Raw genomic sequence first — 12,351 nt, 5'->3', positions numbered from 1 at the left:
TTCTTACCAAGTGAGATGACACTGCTGTGTGATAGTAGCATAAATACAGTTCTTTTGGCTTAATCAGTTTTAAACGTAAGTACTCCCTGTTGAATTTTAATTTGGAGTGATAAGAATTATTTTAAATTTGCACATAAAGTGAGACTTACTAATTCTTTTGTATCTCACTGCAAACTTGCAGAAATCTGGTTGGCATAAAATGTGATCACACTGTCCTTTTGTCTCTGTTAAGGATTGAGTGTGTTTGCTGTTAGCAAAAATCCAAAGAATGATGCTTTAAAGAAAGTAGTGACTTAGTTTATATAGCTAGCATTGGTCCACTCTCTTAAAGATGTTAGAACCTAAGACTCTTATGAATTTCTTGAATGTTTCTTCTTTGTGGCATCATGCTGTAGCACAGATGTCAGATCTATCATCTGGGAAACAGGTTACATGAAGTACCCATACCTAAAGCAGGGATAGCAGCATTTTCCCAGAAACCCTTGCTTTTGTTTCCTTGTCAGAATTGTCATGTGGCCACTGTAGCTATGAGGAAGAATTCTGTAAACAAAATGGTAACTTTTTCTAGGAAAGGGAGAATGGATCTTGAATAGGCAACATGTCTCTGCCACAACCTTTACTTTTTTTTTTTTTTTAAGATTTTATTTATTTATTTGAGAGAGCGAGAGAGAGCACAAGCAGAGGGGAGGGACAAAGGGAGAAGTAGAGGAAGAAAGATTCCTCGCTGAAGGAACCTGCCAACACAGGGCTGGATCCCAGGACCCTGGGATCTTGACCTGAGCCAGAGGCAAGAGCTCAACCAACTGAGCCACCCAGGTGCCCCTGCCACAACCTTTTTTTTTGGGTTGGTCTCACCCTAGTCATTTCAATAGGAAGATCATCTGTCAGTAGCCTGTTCATCCACTGGTCGTACTATTCCATTTCCATTTTAAAATATTGTTTCCTTTCAATACCAGCTCCTCTAGGCAAGTAAATAGGTGCTTCTCTTTTGAAAAAAGCCTATCCATATGTGTTCTGTATGTTTTTATGATTTATGTTTACATTAAAAGGGCAAGGAGTAGAGCAGGAGGACAACCCACTTCTAATCTCCAGACACTGCTTATGTGTTTTACATGTTTTCTTATTGAGGCCTCATATCAATTCTGTGAATCTACTGCAGATGAAGAAATTGAGCTTTAAAATATTAAATAATCTAAAATGAAACAAAATGGGACCAGGGAGGGAGACAAACCATAAGAGACTCTTAATCTCAAGAAACAAACTGAGGGTTGCTAGACAGGAGCAGGTAGGAGGGGTGGGGTGGTTGGATAATGGATAATGGGAGGGTATGTACTATGGTGAGTGGTGTGAATTTTGTAAGACTGATGATTCACAGACCTGTACCCCTGAAGCAAATGATACATTATATGTTAATAAAAATAAATAAATAAAATACTAAATACTCTGCTAGAGTTTACACATTTCTTAAGGGGGGGGCATATAAATAAATCTGCAGTTACTGGAGTGTATTTTTGCTTCTAAGCATAAAAAAACAAAAGCATAGTAATAGAACTCAAAGTCACTTCTGTTTGATGCCAGACTCTGCTTTTCCATCATGCCACATCACATCCTCAAGTCTTCATCACATAATCATTATATGGTGTTATTCTTATACCATTTGACTTAGATTTATGTCCTTGAAAATAAGTTTCTCTGAAAATGTAAGCTCTGAGAGGCTAGAAATCAGAATTACATAGCTCTTTTACAAGTAAACACAGTGACAAAGGTGTTTTTAAAATGTTTTAATGATACAAAAGAGTGGCTTCCAGTATTTTTGACTGATACCTTTTTAACAATCTGATAGTCTCTGCCCTTGCCTCAGGTCATGATCTCTAGAGTCCTGGTATCGATCCCGCATCTGGCTTTCTGCTCAGCAGGGATCCTGCTTACCCCCCACTCTCTCTACCTGCCTCCTACTTGTGATTTCTCTCTCTGTCAAATAAATAAAATCTTTAAAAAAAAAAAAGTGATATGTTACATAAAGGTGAAAGTATTAAAGAATGTTTTGAAGAATTTGAGGATTTGCTTTCTTTTTTGGCATGAGATTATATGGATGTTTATAGTAGTTTTACAAACAGGAACTTAAATGTTGTGGTTTGGGGCCCTTATGAAGTTCTCTAGTGAAGCTAATAGTGCTCTTTCTATCCTAATTAATTATAAGATTTAAACTTTATTTCTTTTTTTAAAACTTCTTAACAGGATATGGTTATACAAGCTCTTCAGAAAACTAATAACAGAAGTATAGAGGCAGCAATTGAATTCATTAGTAAAATGAGTTACCAAGATCCTCGCCGGGAACAGATGGCCGCAGCAGCTGCCAGACCTATCAATGCCAGCTTGAAACCAGGTGATTAATCAAACATTTTTTTTCTCCTTTGTTATTGTTTTAAAATATTTATGTATGTCAATTCTTTAGTCTTAGAAATGCTAAAAGCATCACAGTAAGTTATAGTCTCATCAGGGTAATAGCATGATAGTGTTATACTAAATGAATTTGAGGATGAGGCCCTTAAAGTTTCATAAGTAATTCTGATAAGCAGCGACTGAGGTTGAAAACTTCTTGATTGGTTATACTGAAGCTGAAATATTTCTTTTTTACCACAGATATCATATTCAAACTATTTTTTTTGTTTTTATAATCTTGTTTTATTTTAAGAGTGAAAGATGTTCATCACAGAATATTTAGAAAGTAAGTAAGGAAAATGAAGACACCACTATTAATACCTATAAGATTTTGGTGTGTTTTTTTCCTCAGTCTTTTTTCCAGTGGAAAACCTGAGTGGGTTTACATGTGTATATTTTAATTCCTACTATTTAAGCAAAAAATGGAGTCATACTAAAACCTACTTGATTCACTTAATATATTGTGCATACCTTTCCTTATTATTAAAGGGTCTACAAAATAATTTTAGTAACTACATTTAGTTAGATTTATCACATACTTTATGTGACCAGTCTCTCATTTTTTGGTATTTGCCTTGTTCCCTTTTTTGCTGTTGTAGACAGCACTATAGTAAATCCTTTTGTACCTAAATCTTTATACATTCCTGATGATTTTGTAAAGGAAATTTTCGTTTTCAAAGTCTTGAAGAAATTTAAGGTTTTTCTTAGCTATTGCTTTCTAAAAAGGTATTTCCAACTTATATTCTCCTAATCAGTTGAATAAATGAATGCCTTCAAATTGTAAATCCTAGGTATTATGATTTTTGTATATTTAATGGCTGTGGAAATACTCTCTCATTTTATACATATTTCTTTGATCATTGGTAGTAAATATTTGGGTTATCAATTATTTTTATTTATTATTTATTGGTTATTTTTAAGTTGACTTTTTATTCTTTGTTAATCTTGTGTTCATCCTTTTTTATTGATTAAAGAGGCCTTATGTATTCATTCTTCTTTTCATTCAGCAAAAATTTATTGTCCACTACTGTTTTAGGCCCTTTGCTCAGCATTGGGTATAAAATTTTTGCCATTTTGTAGAGCTGACATTCTCATAAGGGAGATCAAACCCTCTCACAAATGAATACCTGTAGGATTACAGCTACATACATGTGAATAAAGTGGGGTGAGTTATAGAGTACTAGGACTCCTATCATATAGGGTTTTTTGACCTAATCAAGGAGATCAGACCTTCCTATGAAACTGATAGTAGAGCTGATAGCTGAAGAAAGACTAAGGTTAATGGGAAGGGTTTAGTGAGGAAGGGTGTCCCTATGCATGGCCTGTTTGGCAAGTTCTGTTGCTATACTAGAAGAACTGAAAGTGGCTGGGACACTGAAAACAAGAGTATGCAACAGGACTGGAGAAATACATAGGGCCTGACTGTGTAGGACTGTCTGTTGATCTTATCCTAAGAGCAGCAGGAAGTTATAGAAACTTCAAACAGGGTAATGATATGATTAGATTTGTGTTTCAAAAAGATGGCTGCAGTGGATAAGAATGGTTTGGGGGGTGGCGGGGCGACGCCTGGGTGGCTCAGTGGGTTGGGCCACTGCCTTCGGCTGGGATCAAGTCCCTCTTCGGGCTCTCTGCTCAGCAGGGAGCCTGCTTCCTCCTCTCTGCCTGCCTCTCTGCCTACTTGTGATCTCTGTCTGTCAAATAAATAAATAAAATCTTAAAAAAAAAAAAAAACGGATTGGGCGTTGGGTATCGGGATAGACTGGATAAGAGATACAGTAGTTCCCAGGAAATGAAGGTTATTGAGACTGGAGGAGGGCAGTGGAGTAAAGTGAGTGAATTAAGAGAGATGAGAGGGGTATAGTCAAGGATGTGGTGATAACATACAAGGGGTGATAATGGAGAGGAATGACTCTTAGGCTTCTGGTGCAGAAATATAGATGCAGTGTGGTGATCCCCCATATTATAAAAATGAATGCTAAGAGGGAATGGGATTTGGTGGGAAAAGATCATAAGTCTGGTTTTTGACATCAGATTGAGTTAGGTTCATTGAGTTATCCAAATGAAGATGTCAGGTAGGGAGCTGGATATATATACAATTACCCTTGTGTATGAAATAGGTCATTGAAAGAGATAATATAGACCAGAATGACAAGATGGCTTAGAACCAAGCCTATTACTTAGTAGCTGGCAGGAGAGGATAAGCCTGCAAAGATAGAAGAATTAGCTGAAGAAGAAGGAAATAAAAGAACAGTGTCTTGAAAGCCAAGGTGTGTATGTTATAAAATTACTAATCTGTAATGAGTTGGAACTTTAAAAAAATAAAAGATCTTCAGCATATAAGAAGCATATTCTTGCTAATGTTGTCAGTGTATCCTCATAGAAAAACTTCTCAAAGTGTTGTTTATACATGAATTCTTTACTTCACATCCATTTATTCCTCAGCCCACTCTAATTTGAATTATGCTCCCATGACTGAACAGAAACAAGTTACCACGTGTGTTATGGGCTGAATTGTGTCCCACCAAATTCAGGAAGTCCTAATTCCTAAAACCTCAGAATTTGGCTGTATTTGTAGACAGGGTCTTTAAGAAGGCAGTTAAGGTTTAAATAAGGTCATTTAGGGAGTCCTACATCGGGACTAAATATTTGGTTTAGTCTTATAAAATGATGAATTACTCCAAAATTTAATTTAAATTTAGATTTAAAATTAAAATTTAAATTTAAAATGACATATATAAGTACAGATATTTTGTTATTTATTTAACAGACCTAAAATTTCACTGTTAGATTTATGTAAGTTTCTAAGTTTTTGTTGTCCAGTTCCATACTTACAGTGGACTAGTAACAACATTTTAAGGTAGTGCTCCATATGAAAATGGAGGGAGAGGCTGGTTTGTTTGTTTTAATAGTAAAGACTTAAGCATGCTTAAAAGATAATAGCAGAGCTCCAGGTAAAAGAAAGAAATTAAATACTCAAGAGAAAAGGATCAAGTAAGGTTCCTGAGAAACCATGATAAGAAAGGATCCAAAGGGTAGGATGAGAGATTATTAGACTTATAGAGGAAAAGGAATCAACTATTTTGCTCTAACAGGAACAAACAAGATAAGGGAGTTCTTTCTGATGCTTTCAGTTTTCTCCAAAGTGGAAAATCACGTCACCCGCTGAGAGTGGTGTGTGAGGAATGGGACAGGCAATTTGAGGAGATCCAGGACTAGAGAGAGTTGTAGTAGAGACGAAAAGAACCATTAGGATTTCCTGGCAGTGCTAAAGCCATTTGATGATGCTGATCATTGAATTTATGGTGGAATCAATCTGCACTCTGCATCACCTTTTCCAGCAGGCATGAAAAAAAAAGCTAGAATCATCTGTGACTAGAGTTCTACTAAACAAGTACAAAATAAATTAGGTAAGGTGGGGGACAGAATACTGCTGAAAGGGTGATTTAAATCCTTGATCAGGGCATATACCTGCTGTGCTGTTTGTGGCTTTTCATTCCTTCCAGGCTCCTCTTGATGACTTTGCTGCTGTCAGACTTCCTCCAGTATCCCACTTCCCCTTATTTACTGTTCTCCAGCCATACTGCATTTCTTTTTGTTCTTGGAAAATAGCAAGTTTCCATCTCGGGACCTTTGGCTGGTCTTAGATCATACGTCATCTCCTTGGTGGAGCCTTTTCTGACACTGAATCTCGTGCCTTCTATCTTCCTGTTACTTTCTACCATTTTAATACCATTTGTGGTTCCTTCATAGGAATTTATCATACCCAGCTGTTACCTTGTTTCCTTTTTTTTTTTTTAAGATTTTATTTATTTATTTGACAGAGATCACAAGTAGGCAAGTAGGCAGAGAGAGACGGCAGGTGGGGGGGGGAGCAGGCTCCCTGCTGAGCAGAGAGCCCCGTGCAGGGCTGGATCCCAGGACCCTGAGATCATGACCTGAGCTTAAGGCAGTCTTAACCCACTGAGCCACCCAGGCACCCCACCTTGTTTCTTTATTTACTTGTTTATTGGCAGTCTTCTCCCCAAGAATGGAGGTCCCATCGGGCCATGGATATTTGTTCATCTGTACTTGGATTGCCTAGATACTCAATAAAAAATTAAGGAATGAATAGAAATGAGGGGAGGAGAAAAGGAATACAGAAGGGAAGAAGAAGTAGTGGACCATGGATTTAAATTAGCTGAAGTGTTGCATAAAGAAAGTGGAGGACTTGGGGCACCTGGGTGGCTCAGTGGGTTAAAGTCTCTGCCTTCAGCTCAGGTCATGATTCCAAGGTTCTGGGATCAAGCCCTACATCAGGCTCTCTGCTTGGCAGAGAGCCTGCTTCGCTCCCCCTCCCACCCCCACCTGCCTTTCTGCCTATTTGTGATCTCTGTCTGTCAAATAAACAAGTAAAATCTTTATTTAAAAAAAAAGAAAGAAAGAAAGAAAGAAAGTGGAGGACTAATGAAGTAGGGATATGAAGGTCTTGGTGAAGTTGAAAAATACTTGTAGTGGTAGTTAAACGTGAAAGGGAGAAGGAGAGTTGTGGTCTAAGTGCAGAAGCCTTAAAGAAATTATTTTGAAAAAACATATGTGGGTAATATCAAAATTAGAAATATGATTTTAGGAGTGATTGGAGGTTGAAGGAAGGAGGTCAAGAAACTGAGAGATGAGGGTAATGGGTGGTTTGTCCATGTGGACGTTGAAGTTACAGAAGTTGGCAAGGCTTAGGGTAGACTGAATGTCAAAACTATGGGTGAATGAGGATGAGCAAATAAGAGTTCATTAAGTGAGAGGAATAAATGTGGCCTCTTGGATAGAATGAGCTTCCAAAAAAGAGTATGGAGGAATAATAAGAGATAGAATCCCACATTTATCCCAGTTTATTTTTTAATTAATTAATTATTTTGGAGAGGGGGCAATAGTGGGAGGGTTTAGGAAGAGGGAGAACATGGAGAGCTCTATCAGAGGTACAGAACCGAGAAGGCAGTAAGCTCTAGGCTGACGGAGACTTTAACTGGTAAAAGCTGAATGAGTGAATATATGTATTTAGCCTCAGCTGACCATCTGAAGAAGGTGAAAGAGAGCTTGGTGGCCAGAGGACTTGCCTAGGTTGCCTGGAGTGATGGCTTTTTCTTAGTCATAGGCCCAGCATGCAGCCCGGCCTGGTTGAAACAGAGTGTTAAACTGTACATTCTGAACATTTACCAGTTTTTCCTCATATGTGTTTTGTTTTGAATGTTGCTAAGTGTTTTATGTTTTATGTATTTAGATCTATAAATCTTTATTATATATTCACTATTTGGAATGTATTATTTATATGTATTGCATGTTATACAAATGTGTTTTATGTGTATTTGAATGTGTTAAAGATCTTTTTCCAAGTAGTCAGACTATTTTAAATACTTCAGTTTGGGGAAGGAATTACCATTTATTTTCTTGCCTGTTTCATTTATTTGGAAATTCCAGTAAAGAGAAACTATAAAATCTAGACTTTCTTTCAGCTAATTATCTCCTGGTATCCTTGAAATATATTTAAAAGTAGTTGTATCTATTAAAATTACAAATGGACACACCCTTTGGCTCATTAATGCCACTTCTGATAATTTATCTACTTATATATGAAATGATATCTCGGGGCTCCTGGATGGCTTAGTCAGTTAAGCATCTGCCTTCAGCTCAGGTCATGATCTCAGGGTCCTGGGATTGAGCCCCATATTTGGCTCCCCCCTCAGTAGGGAGTCTGCTTCTCCCTCTCCCTCTGATCCTTCCCCCTGCTCATGCTTGCTCTCTCTCAAATAAAATCTCTGTTCAAAAAAATATTTTTAAAAATGGTATATGTACAGAATTTGTCACTGCCTTTCTTTCTTTCTTTCTTTTTTTTTTTTTTTTTTGTACAGCGAAAGACTACAAACATCCTTACTATTCTTCAGTAGGGAAACTGATTAAATTTGGGTACATCCAGGCTTCAGAGTAGCTCTGAGTGGCTCAGTCAGTTAAGGTTCCACGTTGAGCTCCATGCTGGGTGTGAAACCTAAAAAAAAAAAAAAAATTAAATTTGGTTACCTCGGGGCGCCTGGGTGGCTCAGTTGGTTGAGGCCTCTGCCTTCGGCTCAGGTCATGATCCCGGGGTCCTGGGATTGAGCCCCGCATTGGACTCTCTGCTTGGCAGGGAGCCTGCTTCCCCCACCCGCCTCTGCCTGCCTCTCTGCCTATTTGTGATCTGTGTCTGATAAATAAATAAAATCTTTAAAAAAAAAATTGGGGTACCTCCATCCAGTGAAAACCTGTGGTAAACTTTTTAAAAGTAAGAAAACACTTTACAGACTGACAGAATCTTCAATATTTTAATAAGAGCCAGTCACAGCAGTATACATAGGAAGTAGTTTATTTACTTGCATATCCCCCAAATATTTTATAATGGCATTGGTTGCCTTCAGGGAAGAAAGTTGGTTGGCCAAGGGACAGAGATGGATATACTTTTGTACTTCTTGGATTCTGAGCTATGAGAATGTATTATCTAGTTAAGTAAAAATTTGAAAGGTAACATAAAACTGCTTAACTGAAATTTGACTTTTATAATTCTCAAAAGAGAATTACCATATAGCTATGTCAGAATTCCAAGCTAAATTTTTTCAAAAATAAGAGGTTAAAACATTTTTTTTTCTCTCTGTTTTATGACCATAGGGAGTGTACAGCAATCAGTTAACCGCAAACAGAGCTGGAAAGGTTCCAAAGAATCCTTAGTTCCTCAGAGACATGGCCCACCACTCGGAGAAAGCGTGGCCTATCGTTCTGAAAGTCCCAACTCGCAGACAGATGTAGGAAGACCTTTGTCAGGCTCTGGTATAACAGCTTTTGCTCAAGCTCACCCTAGCAATGGACAGAGAGTGAATCCCCCACCACCTCCTCAAGTAAGGAGTGTCACTCCTCCACCACCTCCTAGGGGCCAGACTCCTCCTCCAAGAGGTACAACTCCACCTCCCCCATCATGGGAACCAAACTCTCAAACAAAGCGCTATTCTGGGAACATGGAATATGTAATCTCCAGAATCTCTCCTGTTCCACCTGGAGCCTGGCAGGAAGGCTATCCTCCCCCACCTCTGAACACAACCCCAATGAATCCTCCTAATCAGGGACAGAGAGGCATTAGTTCTGTCCCTGTTGGCAGACAACCAATCATCATGCAGAGTTCCAACAAATTTAACTTCCCACCAGGAAGACCTGGAATTCAGAATGGTAGTGGTCAGACTGATTTTATGATACACCAAAATGTCCCTCCTGGCACTGTGAATCGGCAGCCACCGCCTCCGTATCCTCTGACCCCAGCTAATGGACAAAGCTCTTCTGCTTTACAAACAGGGGCATCTACTGCTCCTTCATCATATACAAATGGAAATCTTCCCCAATCTATGATGGTGCCAAACAGAAATAGTCATAACATGGAACTTTATAACATGAATGCACCTGGACTGCAAACAACTTGGCCTCAGTCGTCTTCTGCTCCAGCCCAGTCGTCCCCAAGCAGTGGGCATGAAATCCCCACTTGGCAACCTAACATACCAGTGAGGTCAAATTCCTTTAATAATCCATTAGGAAGTAGAGCAAGTCATGCTGCTAATTCTCAGCCTTCAGCTACAACAGTCACTGCTATTACACCTGCTCCTATTCAACAGCCTGTGAAAAGTATACGCGTATTAAAACCAGAGCTGCAGACTGCGTTAGCACCTACACACCCTTCTTGGATACCACAGCCAGTTCAAACAGTTCAACCCAGTCCTTTTTCTGAGAGTACCACTTCAAATATGACTGTTATGCCTCCAGTTGCTGAAGCTCCAAACTATCAAGGTCCACCTCCACCTTATCCAAAACATCTGCTGCACCAGAACCCATCTGTTCCTTCATACGAATCAGTCGGTAAATCTAGCAAAGAGGATCAGGCGAGTGTGCCCAAGGAAGATGAGAGTGAAAAAAGCTATGAAAATGTTGATAGTGGGGATAAGGAAAAAAAGCAGATTACGACTTCACCTATCACCGTTAGGAAAAACAAGAAAGATGAAGAGCGAAGGGAATCTCGTATTCAGAGTTACTCTCCTCAGGCATTTAAATTTTTTATGGAGCAACATGTAGAAAATGTACTCAAATCTCATCAGCAACGTCTACATCGTAAAAAACAATTAGAGAATGAAATGATGCGGGTAAAACCTTTTAAAATGCCCATTTCTATGCTTGATCATGTATTCGCTTGTTTATTTTAAAATATCGGTCCAATATTTTTCTTTCCTTCTATAGCTAATATATTATCATTGCTTACAAGTCAGTAATTTAAAGTACTTTTGATTAGACCATTTTATTTTAGTATTTCAAGATTTACTCAATTTCCTGGAATAAAGTTGTAATAAATTAAGAAAAATATAATTTATAGTGTGCTATTTAGATGTACATAATCCCTTTATGTGGAAATAGGAGCAAGGGTTATTTTCTAGGTTTTACACATTGTCTTTCAACATTTTAAAATAGGCTAGAAATATCTGGGTCCCATCTCCTGCTAGCTATACTTATGAAACATTTGTTTTTACTTATAGTAGTTTTTGGGCCTTATTCATTGGGATTATTCATCTGGTTGGTCCCATTAGAAAGTGTCAAAGACCTGTCCCTTCAGTTGTTTCCTCTTCTAATTTCATTTTTATAATGTTCTGGAAAATATGCTGAAATTTTTAAACTACTAAAAGGAGACCAGAATTAGTGCTCACTCATTTCAGATGAATCTGTGTTGTGATTCTCATATATATACATATCTTCACTAGATATTATGGTGGTACTATTATTGTTAATATATTTGTCACATGTTTACAGTTCAGAGGTTGATTCACAGTCATATATCTATCATTCAGAGTCTGGGAGGCTTAAATTTGTGATGAAACTTACTCACATAACTTGAGAGCTATTTTTTTAAGATAATTTTACTTAATCTAATTTTATAGTTATGTTATTCCTGTTATAAATTGAGCTTTCTTAGATGAGAAATACCATGATAATTTGTATGACTTATCCATATTTTAGCTCTTAGGATTTCTTACTAAAGTCTGTCTGTATGTATTTTCTTAGTTTATTTTTCCTTTTTCCTCTTTACTTTCACTAATAGCTGATTTAAACTTTTATGGTGTTGGAAGCTTTGCTGACTTCTGTAGCCTCCATTACTGTGTAGGCAAGTAAGATTTTAAGAGAAACAGTTTTAAGTCTGGCATGCCACCCTTTTAAAAAAATTTTTGCATGCAAATGCGCATCCTAACAGAAGCATGAGGTTGCTATATTCTAATTAGGCTTGCATTTCTAGAATAGACTCTACTTCTTTAATTCCTTTTCTTTTTAAACCCTTTAATTCTTTATTGAACTAGACAAAAATAAACTTCCTTCTAAATACAGGTAGTCCATGTCTACTCATAAGTTGGCTTTTGTTTTTAATCTGCATTTAATCTGGTATCTTCATAAGTCACATTGACTATTCTTTGAAATGTTCCAAAGTGCCTGAAAAGATACCTCTTAATCAAACAAGTTGTCCTGTTTAAATAAGGTAGGAGAAGGTCTTTGCATTTTGTATTAGTGGTGGCTGTGAGTCCTACTCTCATTCTAATGCCTGAGAAAAATATAAGAAAGATGAAAGGAAAGATGGACTATTGGGACACCTGGGTGGCTCAGTTGTTAAGTGTCTGCCTTCAGCTCAGGTCATGATCCCAGAGTCCTGGGATCGTGCCCCACATCGGGCTCCCTGCCCAGAGGGAAGCCTGCTTCTCCCTCCCCCACTCCTCGCTGCTTATATTCCCTCTCTCGCTGTCTCTCTCTCTGTGTCAAATAAATAAAATCTTTTAAAGAAAAAAAAAGATGGACTATTAATGAGTGGTTAGGTTAAAGAAGACATTCTTTTGTTCT

At 37.8% G+C, this 12,351-nt stretch overlaps 1 protein-coding gene across 2 annotated transcripts in view; it reads left to right on the top strand.

Moving 5' to 3' along the window:
* LATS1 (large tumor suppressor kinase 1) overlaps nucleotides 1-12,351 on the top strand; it is a 53,819-nt gene that overhangs the window by 26,925 nt on the left and 14,543 nt on the right. For both annotated transcript variants that reach the window (XM_059400930.1, XM_059400929.1), the window contains 2 exons: nucleotides 2,239-2,386; nucleotides 9,109-10,619. In XM_059400930.1, coding sequence (XP_059256913.1) covers nucleotides 2,239-2,386; nucleotides 9,109-10,619 — 1,659 coding nt within the window. The remainder of the gene's footprint in view (nucleotides 1-2,238; nucleotides 2,387-9,108; nucleotides 10,620-12,351) is intronic.

This window comes from Mustela nigripes, chromosome 5, assembly GCF_022355385.1.
Source record: "Mustela nigripes isolate SB6536 chromosome 5, MUSNIG.SB6536, whole genome shotgun sequence".
In the NCBI taxonomy this organism is placed as follows: Eukaryota; Metazoa; Chordata; class Mammalia; order Carnivora; family Mustelidae; genus Mustela; species Mustela nigripes.
This window is presented reverse-complemented; position numbering and strand designations above follow the sequence as displayed.